Consider the following 16,609-nt stretch of genomic DNA (forward strand, 5'->3'; position numbering starts at 1 on the left):
AACGAAAGCACTGGTAAAACCATTCCTTCTTTCTAGTTTCCTTATCCTTGCTAAAATCTTTTCCCTAGGTTCACCTGCTGTCTTAAAAAAAACGGGATCAATCAGGAATTATAAAATGATCCCTCTGAAATTGTCGAGTATTTTTAGGTAGAAGGAAAAGTTGGTGGTAGCAGAAGATGGTCATGGCATGTCTTTTAGGCAGCCACAATATAGTGCAAAGAGAAACTGACATAGATTTCATAAAATTGAATAGCTGCATGAAATGAATGTGGCAAAATGGAAATGAATAAATAATTTTAGCTTAGAATTATTTAAGCTTGGATATAATATGTCAAAATATAATTCGTCATTAACAATCATCAAGTCTCCATTGATAACTGGATTAATTATGAGTCATAATAAAAGTAAATCATTAATAATATTACTCATGTTTGTCTAAATGTTGCTTAACTAATTGAATGTTTTAATTTAAATGTTAAATAACTTATAATTTGCACATATTTAATTTTTAATACATAGTTTAGTAAGAAAATATCAAACAAAATTAAGTTTTGATAAAAAAATTATAAGAACAGATTCTTGACAACACCATAAAAACCTAAGGAATCTATTTCCTATGCAGTATAAGATACACTCACGTTTATCCGATAAAACTCAGCAAAAAATATCTAATAATATATACAAAGAAAGAAAACACTTTAAAATGATATTAGTGATAAAAAAATATATTTTAGACCTTCAAGGAAACTAAATGGGTCAAAAATCAAATGCATGATATACATTGGTAGGGTAAAGATATTTTTTACTTGCATTAGTTGTAGCTATTTTTCAATTGTATTCTAAATAAATGGCTGGCACATGAAAACAATTGCAAAAATGTCTTGTAGGAATAGTATACAAGTCACAAACAAAAATAAAACTTGGAAAATGTAAAGTTAACTGTCACAAAACAATAAAATAAAAGTTTTAAGTTTAAGTTTTTACGTGCTGATTTTTTCTAATAACTTTTTACTGTATGATGGTAGTTCTTATGTGCCAGCCTAGTAGAATATTTTTTACTCGGCAAGAACGGATTCTGCATAGCTGATTTAGCATTTTCATTGATCTGTCCTTCCTAAAACTCAAATCCCAACCACCCCAACCGACCAATTCCAAATAATCCGAACCCCTCTTCAAATTCAAAATTAACTTTTCTTTTCACTTAACGTTTTAATCGGAATGTTTTGTTTGTTTGCTTTTTGTACGTGCCGATGTAACTAATGAATTTATCCCGCTTTAAATGTGGCTTCTAAATATGTTAACGATTTGCCGCTCATGTAACGTAACTGGAAATTGAATCTTTCTGTGGCTTAAAACCCACCGTAATCCTTTGCCCCCTCCTTTACCCCACAGCTACAAGAAGACGGTGGTGTACGACCCGGCCAAGTCCGAGACCTACAAGGCGTTAAAGGAGTCAGAGTTCGGTGACACCGTTCAGGAGATTCCCACCCCCGTGGAGCCTAAAGTCTTCTCTCCCGCCAAAGTCAATACCAAGGTACGTAGCAATGCCAAATGCAATAATTACTCAGACTTAAGCAAAACAAGTTTTCGCAACTAAAATTAACTGATAGTTCATAAGTTAGACTATGGATAGAACTACATTTTCATTCTCAAGTTAAAGTTGTAGCAAGATTTTTAATATTTAGGGGGTCCCATAAAGAGGACACTATTTCTGTCGAATTAATATACCAGAGACATCAAACTCACTACAGACTCAAAACTTCACAGCTGTGACAAACACACTATTTCAAATTAATGGGATCTCTTCTTCAGTGTCCAAAAGTCAATACAAGTTATTTATTTTTTAGATGAAAAACTTAATAGCTTCACGGCTGTTATTTAAGACTAAAAAATAATAATCACTAACTGCATTTTATTTTGCTTCGTATGCTTTTTTTTGCACCTTTACTATATTTTTCATATTTCATAGTATGGAACTTTTTGACAGTTCTTCACAACTTTTTTGAGTTTCAGCTACTAACTGTTTGGCCATTAATTTTTAACATAGAGGTCACAGAAATATTAATAGCAAGACATTATACATAAATTTATATTTTCACCCAGAGTTTTTTTTACAGCTTTGTTGAAAGATACTATTTGACTATTCATTGTTTACAATAACAAGAGCATTACAATCAAGTATATGATCCATATTTTAGTTGTAGTTTCTACAAATACACTAAAATTGAGCAATTTTAATCAATCATTAACCTGCTTACTAATAACATTTGTTTGGATAGAAACTTGAACAACTCCTCAGGGCAAAGGTAAGCAATGCATGGCATAACCTATTAACCCTGTAATCTCTTTAGTTTTTTTGAGATCCCTACTCTTGTATACAACATTTGTATATAATAAATAGGTACTGTACCCAGATTTGCTATTGTAGACCATACCATGTTGTCTTATTTAAGATAGCATTACCATTGCATTACCCAGATTTGTAAATTGAAACACCCTTTTTTATGAACCTAGAACTATTAAAAAAAAACCATCCTAGTAAAACCCTTGAATCAAACATTTGAGCCTTGAAGAGTGAATTATTGTAGCCCATTTAAATTAGTAAAATATTCATTAATGTATCTCCAACTGAGTGGGAATATTTTCATAGTTACACCATTGATCCCTGTACCTACTGTACTAAGTAGACCATGAGAACAAAAAAATTACAGTTACAGAAAAAACATTATAATTACAGACAAAAGTACTGAGACAGGAAACTCTAGGTCATTACTGGAGTTTTTATGTAAACAGGATAGACTTCACCTAGCTTAAATAAGAAAATTTGAGCCCAAAGAGTTAATGTATACAAAAAAAATAAACAATACAGTATTATTGAAATTTCATTTAAATATAGAAACACGACCCAAGTTCTCATGTAAACTATAAACTATACTATACTGTTCATTTTTCTTAAGGCAGGCTCAGTGGCGGTCCCAGGGGGGGGGCTGGGAGGGGTAAATCCCCCCCCCCCGAAATATTTTATATTTTATTATCTAACATAAATAGCCTACTATCAGCTTGAGCATATTTCAGAGCTCAAATAAAAATATGTTTTTAGGCTTTAAATTCCACATTTTTCCAGGGGGGGGGCCTGGACCCCCTTTTTTCTAGGGGATATTCCATAACCCCTAGACACCTCTGTGGTCATCCCCCCCCCCCACCCCGAAATGAAATCCTGGGACCACCACTGGGCAGGCTCGAAGGCATACATCTAAAGTATAACTGGAAATCTGAATTAAATCTATTCTTACAAAAAATTCAAATATTACTCTAAAAAAATATTCTTAAAAACTGTTCTTCTAAAAAAGTCAAAAATAGTCTTGTAAAAAGATGTTATCAATGTCGTTCATGGCACATTTTTGATTGCCAATGATCTGAGTTAATGTAAATGTATATATTTTAACGAGATTGTTTCTACTTACAGACAACGCCTCACAGATCTTCACAAGCCCACGCAGTCCCCGGCCCTGTCCACAATGTAAGTACAGTATAAGCATTGACTTTTTCATAATTATACATAAATATATACTGATTATTTATACTGATTATACATAAAACACACACACACAAATGTCACAAAGGCGTAGCAGGGTGTGCAAAAACAGATTCTAAACATAAAAAATCCAAAATTTCCAAGTAAATATTCCTAAATTTTGGTTTAGCTTGGTAAAAATCTGCTATTTTGTATTTTTGTTATAATAAGTAACTAATAACTTAAAATATAGCTGTATATTTTAGTGAAACTTGGCATAAACTATTTATTGGCCTTTTTAACTCAACCCCAACTACACTACTGTATAATTGTAAACATCAGTTTAAAAAAAAAAGTTTTTTGGTAGTTTTAAAGATTCTAAAATTATCAAAATGGTTGACATTCAACATTTTCAAAGTAAAATTCCACTAAACTAACCAATAAATCAAAATTGTAAATGGTATCACATTTAAAGTACTTTTGAATCCAACCGTAATAACTCTTTGATTGTAAAATCTAAAAAGTTATTGCAGTTTATAATTGTCAACATTGAAAAAAAAAAACAATTTAAATATTTTAGCCATATTCCATTCAAACTAGTAACTTTTACCATAGACAAATAGAATAAATGTAGAATGTCAAAGGAAGGTTTCACGATGTGTCACGATGTGTGTTACTGGGTGTAATCTGTGTTCGATTCTCTGCCGTCGTCGGATCCTCCCCGTCTGCTACCTGCAATACCACACTTGCACTGCAGCGGTGCGTGCCGTAACTACAAGGCAATCCTAGCGGTAGACTCCAGAACATATGCTAACCACAGCACTGCTGTCGATCTATTTTTAAATCTTTTTGTCTGCCTTGACTCAACCAATCTGTCTTGTTCCAGGTCAACTCCGTTGGTCACCAGGACACCATTCAGCAGAGCAACACGTTCAAGCGGCTCATGCACATGGTGCTAGAGGAGGAGAGCTTCTGAGCTAGCGAACCAGCAAAACTAGCGAGCTAGCAAACTCACCATACACCGGGTGTGGCCATCATCTTCTTGCATACTGTTATGTGTTCACCCTCGATATTGTAAATTTATTTATGTATAAAATAATTACACTGTACAGGTAGATTAAACCAGTAGCCGTTGGAAAAGTGTAAAAGTAATTTTTATATCAGGAGTATTCGGTTAGCTGTCCGTTGGTGTGCTGTGACTAACAGGGATGCCTGTGATCCTAATATTAACACAAAGCCAAATAGTTTTAGTGAACAAATATCTACGAATATTTGCCTGAGTGTAAGTTCTAGTCATGCGTTGACCTCTTCACCGTCACAAGAGGCCAACCTATTATCTGTAATCGTATTAATTTATTTAGGTTATTTTTGTTTAAGACTCGTTAAGTGCTTCTTGAGATAAAAAGTAACATTTTCGGACGTGTAGGTAGATTCTGATTCTTTGCAAAACTTTGTGAGCTACAAATGTTTATTTTTATTTATCTATTTTTTCTACTTGTTTTAATAGGTGAACAAGCCAAGTTTCGACTGATTGTGAAGCCATATTAAGGTGTAAATTTGAATTCTCAACCTCACTAGGACTGTTTCTACTTTAAACGATGATGTTACCATTAAATTATGTAAAAATGTTATCCTGATATGTAAAATATTTTAAATAAACTGTTATAGTGTTATTGATTTAATTTTCCTTTCCTTGGTCAAATTATAAAAATATAAGCCCTCAAGATTTTAAAATACACTCTGAAAACATGACCCTTGAAAACTATTTTAAATTCACAAAACCTAAACAACACTTTTTTAAACTCTCTGGAGCTTAAACAAAATAATAAATTGATTATCATAAAATACTGTTGGATGTAATTCAGTGGTGCATTAATATGTGCCAGTGAAGGGGGGAGCTGGTGTAGTGGTAGAGCGTAGGAATGAGGTCCTGGGTGCAAATTCTGCCAAATCACCAAAATAGATTTGATCTAAGTGATAATGCCGCAACCCCTAGGTCTAGCCTGAGTTAAATGTGAAAATACCCCCGCCGCAGCAAACCTGCAGACTAAGCGAATTTCCATTTGACTGATTTTATTTACACTGAAATGTCCACTTACAAATATAACATTTATTCCCGATTCCAATAGAATTAGTTTAACAAGTACTTAGGTTTGCTGCATCAGGGAGGGTAAAACTGTTTTTTTTGTAAAATGTTAATAGTTAGTAAGAAATAAAAACATTTTCCAAATTTGATCAAAATATGTTCATAAACAAGCAAACTACAACAGTTTACTTATTCTCCATAAGAATAACATGGGAATTTTAAATTTACAATTTTTTGGAATTTTCTCCGTAATCATTAGGCGCATAATAACGCTTCAATATACTAAATTATTTGTTTTTTTAAGCTCTACAAAAATGGTTTGTAAAGAAATTGCTAAATTTTATGTTTTTTGGGTCAAAAATGGGAAAAACCTATTTTTACCCCATAAAACCCCCCGTAAACCCCCGTTACCATGGTCCGATCATGCTGGATCCCGAACTCGTTCGAATAAACGTAGGTTTACACGTTTGTACCAAATTTCATCAAAATCGGATCATTTTTGCTCGAGTTATCGTGCTAACGGACACATATATATATAAATATATATATATATAAATATATATATATAAATATATATATATATATATAAATATGAATTTGAACGGATGGTGTTTTTGGCCTCTAGGGACCTCAAAACGAAAAAAAAAAATCGGTCCCGCGTCCAGGTCTTACCATGAGTACTACGGTAATAGCTTATTCCCTATATGGGAAATTCGCTAAAAGATTCTGGGCTCACTCTAGGACAAAAAAATTACCTGTAATCAATAATAATCCAAAAATGTTCATAATATTGCAGAGAGTCCTGATAGTTCAACTAATAATTATTGAAATTTCAGCTAGCTTAGATGATCTCTACAAGCCTCAAAATAATTGTGACATAAACTGAGTCGTTCAATTAATGAAGTTGCAACAATAAAACAATGGAATCATGATACATTGTGTAACTAAAATGATTTTCAGTAGTTTTTACTCAAATAATTACTATTCAATTATCAAAACCCTGTATGAACCGGCCAAATAAGTACAGTTCCATTTACTCAAAAAACTTCAGAGCAGAACCAACATAATTACTGTAACAATTAAGCATGCATAATCCAAGTTCAGATCTCAAGCATAAGCTTGCATGAAATTTCAAGTCTGTATTTTGAAACTCAATTTTTCTACTTTTTCTGTGATGTTTGTTTTGATTTTTATGACGCCAACCACATAAAAGTACATATTTTAAGGCAAAATTAGTGAAGGATGAAATGACTGCTTGTTACTGACTATGATAAGCTGGTTTTTTACTTAAGATCATTCATTAAATGTCCAATAACTATTCAGACTAACCAATAATTTATAGCTAAACAAATGAGAGTTTAGTTGAAAACCCTACATAAACAAATTACCACTTTTCTTTACCAACCTTGTGTGTGAATTACAACGTGATAACCCAACAATCACATAAGACCAAGATGTCGATCACATTAGATTGTTATTAATGTGATCGTTGTTTACATCTGACTATGACAAATACTTGGTAAAAGATTTTGCCTAGACAACTGACATAAGGAAGCAAAGGTGAGAAGGGTTTGGGAGGAGATAAAATTATTTTTTTAATGGTTGTAGGCTACATATTTGCTAAACTACAAATTTGTAATTTTTACTCTCATTTAGCTCTTATATAGCCTGAATGGGTAGTTATAGTGGTTGCCAATTTACTAGGGAAGGTTGCGGGTTCTATCCAGAAACAAAGATAAAAAATAAATAAGGAATCACACACATCCTTATCACGGTACTACTAATGATTGGTCGTTACTACAGCTAGCTGTATCACCAACCTAAAGGACAAAATAGTTTGGTAGTGAACTGAAATTGCACTTTTCCTTTTCACACAAAAAAAATATCAAATAATATATGAGAAAAAGTAAATATGTCGTCATTTTGGTATAACAGAAGTTTAAGCTATGACACAAGCAAAACATTATATGGGCAGGTGTGAATTTGAAAAATCTATATGCTGGTTTTAAAGACCCAATTTATGAACCAACAATATTGACAGCATAATTCAATTTAAGGTTGGAATTAAATGAAATTAGATGAGGTTAAACAATAAAATTTACTAACAAAAGTGATAATAAGACAAGTTGCATAGGTACAGAGGTACTTATACTTTCATTAGCACTATTTTCCCTGTAAAAGCCTTTTCAAAATGTTCACTTCAGAATAACTTCTTATCTACAGTTTTAATCAAGAAATGTCAAATTGCTCACCATACTATTGCAAAATAATGAGATTTTATGCCTGTAAAAACTTTAATACTTTAATACTTTTTAATACTTTTAATACTTTTCATTGAAATGGGGACCATACATAGTAGGTATTTTAAGCCAAGTATGAATGGAGATGAGTGTAGAATGAGTGGCGTGATCTTGTAGTCTTGTTAGTAACTAAGGCCGACATTCCTTAGACACAGCTGTTAATTAATAGCCCAAACAGCTAATGGCAACTAAGGGACCTACAGCTTATAGTGGAATCCGAACCACATTTTTCCTTGGTATATACGAATTGGTCTAATTATCAGGATAGTACTGCGGATAGTCGTAGTATTCACTCGTGCGGACGTTAATCCACACGAGGGAGTATCGCATCCACAGTGTATGCCTATAAATATCCACAATTCGTGACCTCCTAGTAGCTGCTGATTTAAACTAATCAGGTGACTTTACAAAGTTTTTAAAAAATGAGCTGAGAGTATTGAATTGAAGCAAAGCATTGAGTAATTCCATATTCTTCGTTGTGCACAATATATAAATGTGTTAATTCTAACTGCTTAACTTTTTAAAAGGATCTATACATTTAATTGAAGATCAGTATTTGTAAAGTGGTTTTTGTGTGTATCCACTAAATTGAAATAAAGGATTGGTGTGGAAACATGGTATAGAGGTGTCTAAAGGAAGGTCTTGGTCTAGATGTTTCATCCAAAGAGAAATACGGTTTATTCCCTTGTGGACCTGCCCCATAGTGGTTCTTAAAGTTCCCAGCATTTTATCCTTAAAGAGGAAAGATTTGTTTACATAATGATAAGATGGATTATTTTACACTATCGACATAGTCTCCTCTAATACACGGCACAAAGTCACCAACACAGTTCAGCATTCTGAAACATTTGTTGCACTAATTTTTAATGGAGCGTATGCGCAATGTTTATGTTTATAAGTTTGCAATTCCTGTTATTACCATGGCAACAGCCATATCGGTGACCCAGTGTGACATTGCAACACACCAAGGCAGTGGATTTGAATTGGAGCATTTCATGTATTGGATAGCATTTCTATGCTATCTTTTATTGTAACATCTGTTAATATTTAAATTCCATTCCAATACAAGAAAAGATGAGTTATAAACATTTACTAAGGACAAATATATTTTTTTAATCTTGAGTAGAGGCCCCTTTGGCTCAGCTGCCTTCTGCAATTGCGTACCTGGCCGTTTATTGTAGTATTTACTATTTACCGTTTTGGGTATTTTTGTATTATTCACAGTTCTTATGAATTTAAATTATTTCTAGAGGGTTTGTCAAGTACACTGTTTTTTAATGATTACAATAAAACATCCAGGATCTAAAGATGTGAAACTCATTCAGAAACTAGTACCACCACCTTTCCAACAGAGAGAGCAGATTTTGCCACTTTTAACTAATCAATGGAGAGAGGACAAAAGTGATCCATGATTCTTCTTAACTAAATTTTGATTCATTAAGCTTGTATTTATTAGGGTACTTTCCCATTTGTATAATGATGGACTGGATCAAAAATGTGAAAAAAAAACGGCTGGGAAAACGTTCTGAGCAACTTAACCATTAGTTTTAAAGTGTTCAAATAAATAAAACCACACTAAAGAATACTGACTTTATTGAATGAACATTTATTACATAATGTTACCCTGTCTTACACATTGACAAACTTAATAGCAACGGTTAATAAAGGCTACCTAAACGTAACACTATCTTTAACACTCCATAACAACAATTGCTAGTGATTCTCCGCACTAGTTGGCAAAATATTTGTGGTTTCTACATTAAAAAGGTGTTTGTCTTTGAACCAAGGAACATGTTCAATATTATGCATTTTCTCACTATTCCATTTAATGTAAAATTTCTACCAACTAATGCGGACCGCTCTATATTTTATCAAGCAATGGACAAAAGCAAAGCAAGATACGAACACACCTTACAGGAAATATGTCCTTGGATGTAAAATGTCCTTAGATTTTCTTTGTAAAAATTTTAACACTTACGTTCATTCTATCGCATGAAAATAGGATGTTAAGTGCAATGCTGATCTTTAAAAATATTATATTTAAAATGTGCAATGTTCCTATTACGTGTTGATGGATAGAAAAATATTTGTAAGTGATTGTGTAGAAAGCTATTAGGCACTTTAATTATTTACATACTTATCAATCGATGAAATAACTAACAATTTACAATAAACTATGTACATTGTCCTCAAATCGTCCTTTTTAGAGATCAAAATTCAATAATGAGTTACAAAATGTTTAGGTAAATACACATTTTATGACCTTACCTATCGGTTAGCAAGATTACAGTGTCTGTAACAAAACTATTTAGTTAAGGCAAAGCCGTAAACCGTAAACAATCTTTGGTTATTTGTAAAAGTTGGGCAATATAGTGAGGAGTATTCACTCAGAAGTATACTGGGCAGGTAACTTTGAAAAATTGAAAAACTTTTCTTAACAATACTCTAGTTCATATACACCTTAGCTATATTAAAATAAATATATAATCGATGATTAGATGACAGATGTAGACTAGACTGTGATGAGGGGACTTAACGAGCGTGGTTCTTGCAGAAGGGTCGGCCGCCTTTGGCGAAGAAACTCTGCCCTTCCAGGTTCTTCTTGCACATCTGCGAAAGGCAAACAAATATTATTATAACGGTTCTAAAATAGTAAATACAAGGGCTTTCCTAAATGGTTTCTGTAAATACTTACAAACCCTCAATTTTAACTAGCAACTTCAAACAATTAAATATTTCCTCAATTAAACGACAAGAACACTTAGTAATTTCCAAATCTACTAACCTACCCATTAGCCCTCAAAACTCAAATATGTTTTATCCACTGAACGGTCGGGTAGCTGAGTGGTTATAGTGCTTGCCTGAAAAGGTTGCCAAGTAGATCCAATCTAAACTAGATCCAAATAGGTTCTAGATCCACCTGTCCCTGATCATTGTGCTTTAATAAATGATTCTGACTAATGAAACAGCTGATTTTAGTCAGTAACAAAGCTTGCGATCATCTCACTCCATTTTACACTCATCCTTCAAACATATTTGCGTTAAAATACTCACATAGGCTTCCCCGTCTCAAATAATAATAATATTTTTCAACAACCAATTGATCTCCTTTTAGTATTTTATTTTTTATCTATCTCCTCTCCCAATTTGGTCATACAGTAGACTCCCTCTTATCCAGACTACTCGAGACCAAAGCTAGTCCGGAAAACGGGTTTTCCAGTTAAACCGACGTCCCCAAAAACTTGTTATGTAATCCAAATATTTGACTTTAATTTAGGAGAGCATTGTATTTAGACACAAGATCACTGGTCTCAAATCATTCCCACGAGAACAGTTGTTTCAGTACGGCCCACTTCCGGCCGATCTAGTCCGGTTAAACCGATGTGCTGATAAAAATCTTCTGGTTAAAGAGATGTAATTTCCGCTCAGTGTAGTCCGGTTAAACCGATGTCCGGTTAAAATGAGTAAATAAATTTATTTATTTCCCATATCACAAAACATTTAACAATCATAAAAATTTTTGAGAAATTTAAACTGGTCATTTTTATAAGTAGTGTGACCAGTTACAAAGTTAAACATATATAATTAATAATAAATTGTTGAGTCTGGCATCAGATGATAAATATTTTATCCGCCTGCTGTAACATCTGGGCAAACTTAGCTTAAGAAAAAATTACAAAAATACACATATTAAGATCTCCGAAGTCTTAAAAGGTGTCCGAATAAGAGGGAGTCAACTGTAGTACAATATTTCAAGAAATACTCTACTTACAGTACAACTGAAGCACTGGCTGTGGTAGTTGTTGTTGAGGGCCTCGACCCAACGGTCTCCGGCTTCTATGGGGAATCCGCAAGAGAAACACTTTGTTGTGAACAATTCGTTCCAATCTGAAAATTAAAAGATAAGCTTAACTTACAACACAACATCGATTCTTATATATTTACCAAGATACAAGAAATTGGATAAATTACACTTTGTTCTCTTCAAATCTGCTGGTATTATTTAACTTTATGGATTACATTAATTGATCAACAATATATGGCATAGCATTTTTATATGCCTATAATTACAATTGCTAATCTTGAACCATATACTGTACCGTAATAAATGCTATCAAAAGATAAGTTATCAAAGTTTATCATGAGAAGTAAAGAAACGTGGGAAAACATGAGTGTGCAGGAATTAGTAGTTAATACAGGGGTCAATTTTGGTAGTTTTTGAGACCTCTTGGAGGTAGCTGCAACCTTATCCCTCTTTTTACTCTGTATGTCTTTCTAACTTTTTGAATTCTTCCATTTTCTGGAAAAAATAATGCAATATTAAAAAAAAATGTGGAAGTTAGAAAATCATAAATTAAAAAAAGTAGGACTGTAATTTGAATTGACTCTGAATTTACATCCAACATTAACAACAAAAATTACTAGCAAACAGAAATTATCTGTAATTATTCACCTGCTTCACAGTATGGAAGGGCATCCTCTAAGAAGAATGGACTGTTGCCAAACAGCTTGCCACAGTATGCGCATGTGAAGCATTCAGGATGGAAGTGCTTGCCGATGGCATTCAGACAGTCCTGAAAGAAAATAAAAATTTATAGAATACAGTAAGACAACAACATGTATTGTAAATATGGACACACATTATTTTTATTAGCATTAAGAGTGATTTTTAATAAGGCTATACCTGAATAGATTAAAGTAACGTATTTTAAAAAGTTTGTTCCCATAAACTGTTTTGTCTCCTGATTACATCTTATTGTGGTTTAAAAAATCAACTGATCCGTAATCAATTGTTAAAATACAATTCAAATTTAAAACCATTATAAAGAAAATTGGTCAACCACACTGGACCTTTCAAAGTACCCTCTAGAGATAAACCAAAGACTAGGGGGACCTAAAGAAGCCCTAAACGAAATTACCTTTTTAATTACCATTTGTCCCTTTCAATCATTACGACTTGAATGACGTCAAGCATAAAAATCGGTTAGGTAGAACAGGTACAAAAAGAATTTTACATAGGAATCCTTTATTGTATATGCATGACAGATATTAACTAGGGTTGCTTTCAGAGAGGTGAAAGCCAGTTGAGCGGAACAAATGTGATTTGATATTTGTATAAGTAACTAAATGTAAAAAAGTCAATAGATGTATTAATGCTTGTTTTATTGATTAAAATTATAATAATTCAAATTTGTTTTTACTACATCTTGTTATTCAGACACTTCTTCCAGAAGTGCATTATGGTAGTTTTGACCAGGAAAATATTACAGTAGTTGGAATCTGATATTAACATCCAAAAAGGGCATTAAAGTATAAAAAAGAGAAAGAAAATTTAACGTTCAAATTCAACTGTAGCCTACAACAAAAACATTGGTCTTCATTTTCCACCCTTACAATCGGTTAAAGTATTTAAGTATAAGAAAACAGTAACTATTTAAAAAACGAGTATTAAAGTATAACATCAGGAGGGGAAATTTGACATTTAAATTCAACTGTGCAACATAAACATTGGTCTTCATTTCAACCCTTGCAATCGGTTAAACTCAGCTTTCTTTGCTTAAAATAATTTATGATTGTTAATACCAAGTATTCTTGATATGATTGCAATGTAAGTTTAACTGGAATGTAGGTCTTCTACCATTATTGGGACGATTTAGAGACGGCATTTTAATAAAACCATTGACCATTGGATACAGAAGATTTTGATGAAAAAGCTGGCTATAAATTTAACATGGGGATGGAATGTCTAGTTGTATCGATAGTCCAAGATAAAACATAGGCCTACGAAAAATGTAGGGCTATTTCAATGCAAGACTCAAATGTAAAACACTTTTAAAAGACTTAAATGAACTGAATTATCAATCATGTATTTCAATGTGTAAAACTGCAAAAAGACTAATTTATTGAAATAGTATATTTCGTACCTAGGGCCGAAAATGAGGTTTTGCCGGCTCGAGATAGTTTTTAAGTTCGAGACGAAGTCGAGAACTTAAATCGATCGAGAGCTGCAAAACCATTTCGGCCCGTGGTACGAACGCTATTTTTCACCACACTATACCCTATTACCACTATTCACCACTATAATAATGCACACTGATAGTCAACACAACTACAACTTTAAGGTTATGTGAAGAAATAATTTGAGGAATCAGCAAAAATAAAAATAAATAGTTGCTAGGCAACGGTGACAATAACACAATTCTATTGCAATGCTATGGATTTTGATTGTGTATTTAAAATGCATTAATGTTTTAAGTAAGTAAGCGGACAGCTGATTTTGCGGCCCCGGCCTGTAAAAACCTGCTCGGTCCCCAAATTACGATGACAGCTGGCAAGGCCAGCAAAACGTAACTTTCAGCCACCAATTAACGTATGTAATACAACCAAAAACATCATAGTGTGGTGAAAAATAAAATTAGATGGCTGAAATGTAGGCCTAAACATAAGTAATTTAAGTAAACATCGCACTCAGCTGATTTAAGTGAAAACAGAATAATAATAAGAAGGGAAGACATGCCTTAAATATACAATGTAGATAATATATTTATAAATTAGTAGCCTACTTCTGGACAGGCCTAGACAATTATCCATACCGTGGTTAAAAGTGTATTTCTATAAGCCCAGGTAATTAATTATTTACTTATTATTACGGTTGTAACTGGACGTATGTATAGTCCGTGGCTTGGCAATCAAATAACACAGTATTTATATGGGATAGGCTACTGTCACGGCCTCCGCTACTGTTATCAACATTTGAAATTACTGAATTGTTACCAAATTACTGTTTCACAAAATGCAGATTCCATTTTCAGCAGAGCCATTAAAATGAGGATTTGCCGAACAATTATTAATATTACAGAATAGCATTTAATGATGTACAACTTTTCACATTTCATAAATTATATGTTAGTTTTGCTATGGGCAAAATTCCAAATCCAAATGTTCTTTTCTTTTGGTTTTTATGTAGTAATTTGCTAGAATCATTGACTTTATATAAATTCAATGCTAGAATACAGTAGATAATTTGTTAAGACCATATGCAAACATTTTTGAAACCGTTTCCCCGTTTAACCAACTATTCCAAAAGATAACAATTATATGGTGCAACACAAATAAACAACCCGATCACCTACCTATAACCTACACTTTACCTCCCTAATCTAACCTTACTTCAAAACACTTAATGTAGTCACGAATACTCTTAAACCCCGACCTACCTCTTCCCCCCATGCCTACATTAGATCAGTGTCCAATCTGCGTTTTATTAATAAGTGTAATAACTTACTGCACCGTCGATGTAATTCAACATAAAATAATCTGTGATGTATTATCGGATTAAATATCGATTTCGATGCGGTTCGATATATCGCTTATTAAATCCTGATTTCTTACATTGGCTGTTTCTAATCAGCTGGCAACACAAATAGGTTCCCAAGAAAGTAGTCACTGGTCCGTATCCCTCCGCTCCTTGTTTATGCTCCGCGCATTGAGTTGAGAAAGTAGTTCCGTATATTTTCTCGATTTTCAGTGAATTCCGCGCCTTAAACAATGTTTTAACGGCATTTTCTTGTTTATTAAAATCATAGGAATGGTTTAAAAACGTTTAAAAGAAAAGTATAGAAAGTTCAGAAATACCTTATGATTCTCTTGTTTACAATTTTCTTGTAAACAAAAAAACTGTCATAGCTACTTTAGTCCCATAAGCCTAATGTAAAAAATTTGAATTTTTAAGTTCGTTTTAAATTGCATTAGCATTATCTAATTGAAATTTGTTTGTTTACAAACCATCTCATTATTAGTCTAAGTAGTCTTGTTAAGTTTGGCTGAAATGTGTTCAGCCGTTATTGAGTGATGGTGTTATATTGTTTGCATTGAAGTTGATCCCAAAGAGCTTCGCTCGCTTCGCTCGCTCCGCTCAAATAACTATAGGCTACCCTGTTTTTACGATATGACTCTTTCTAACACATTTCAGCTTTACACTTTCAATTATGTTTTCTCGCAAAAGCAAACTATAAAAGCTTCACTCGCCTAAATGATTTTCAAAGTTTCCTTATCTCAATGTATTACTTACGCCCTTGATCTTGGCATTGCACTTGTTACAGGATGGTGCTAGGTACTGTTCAAAGCAGTACTCGCAGTACAGTCCCTGCTCCTCCTCTACGAACCCAATGTCCTGCAGCGGCCGACGACACTGGGCGTTGACACACACAAAGTGGTCCGGACACCAGATCTTTCCCAACGCAGTGATGAAAGGCCCTCTGTAAGGCGACATTGTTAGGGTTAGTAAATTAAAATAATTACGCCTATCAGTTCATCTGTATAATACCTAAGTTTAGGTTTCTCTCTGTTTTTTAGTTTATGCAAAAATAATCTAATTAGGATTACCATGGCCCTATTTTTTATTCTATAGCAAACTCAAGACCTGTTCTCATGGCTTTCAAAGATGTAGAAGGGCTTTGGAAGAAAACTGTTGGAGACATGACAAAAAAGTGTCCATGTTCAAAAGAAGGATGAACATTCCACGGTTGGGTGAATTAAAATCTTTCCAACCTACTGTATTATCTATTTATACTACTATTATAACATATTAAATACCTGTTCTCATGGACCAAGACAGAGAGATTAAATACCTCTCTAACACTCTTTGCATCGCATTTGCAATTACAATCTCTGGACTCTGGACTATGTCAAAAATGTATCAATGTTGAT

The 16,609-nt window shown here is 33.3% G+C and overlaps 2 protein-coding genes across 18 annotated transcripts in view; one reads left to right on the forward strand and one right to left on the reverse strand.

Annotated features, from left to right (window-relative positions):
* Window positions 1–5,187, forward strand: part of LOC128987570 (PDZ and LIM domain protein 3) — an 80,351-nt gene extending 75,164 nt beyond the window's left edge. For 13 of the 14 annotated variants that reach the window (XM_054408480.1, XM_054408482.1, XM_054408483.1 and 10 more), the window contains 4 exons: window positions 1,393–1,534; window positions 2,280–2,306; window positions 3,467–3,520; window positions 4,401–5,187. In XM_054408480.1, coding sequence (XP_054264455.1) covers window positions 1,393–1,534; window positions 2,280–2,306; window positions 3,467–3,520; window positions 4,401–4,490 — 313 coding nt within the window. In that variant the 3' untranslated portion in view covers window positions 4,491–5,187. The remainder of the gene's footprint in view (window positions 1–1,392; window positions 1,535–2,279; window positions 2,307–3,466; window positions 3,521–4,400) is intronic. The other variant, XM_054408481.1, reaches the window with a different exon arrangement.
* A 4,289-nt stretch (window positions 5,188–9,476) lies between these two features.
* LOC128987729 (PDZ and LIM domain protein Zasp-like) overlaps window positions 9,477–16,609 on the reverse strand; it is a 76,523-nt gene continuing 69,390 nt past the window's right edge. For all 4 annotated transcript variants that reach the window (XM_054408732.1, XM_054408729.1, XM_054408731.1 and 1 more), the window contains 4 exons: window positions 15,972–16,158; window positions 12,354–12,474; window positions 11,673–11,788; window positions 9,477–10,510 (listed from right to left, as the gene is read on the reverse strand). In XM_054408732.1, coding sequence (XP_054264707.1) covers window positions 10,433–10,510; window positions 11,673–11,788; window positions 12,354–12,474; window positions 15,972–16,158 — 502 coding nt within the window. In that variant the 3' untranslated portion in view covers window positions 9,477–10,432. The remainder of the gene's footprint in view (window positions 10,511–11,672; window positions 11,789–12,353; window positions 12,475–15,971; window positions 16,159–16,609) is intronic.

Source organism: Macrosteles quadrilineatus, unplaced genomic scaffold, assembly GCF_028750875.1.
Source record: "Macrosteles quadrilineatus isolate MER2022 unplaced genomic scaffold, UCM_ALF_1.0 Scaffold_2__2_contigs__length_208266976, whole genome shotgun sequence".
NCBI classification, from domain to species: Eukaryota; Metazoa; Arthropoda; class Insecta; order Hemiptera; family Cicadellidae; genus Macrosteles; species Macrosteles quadrilineatus.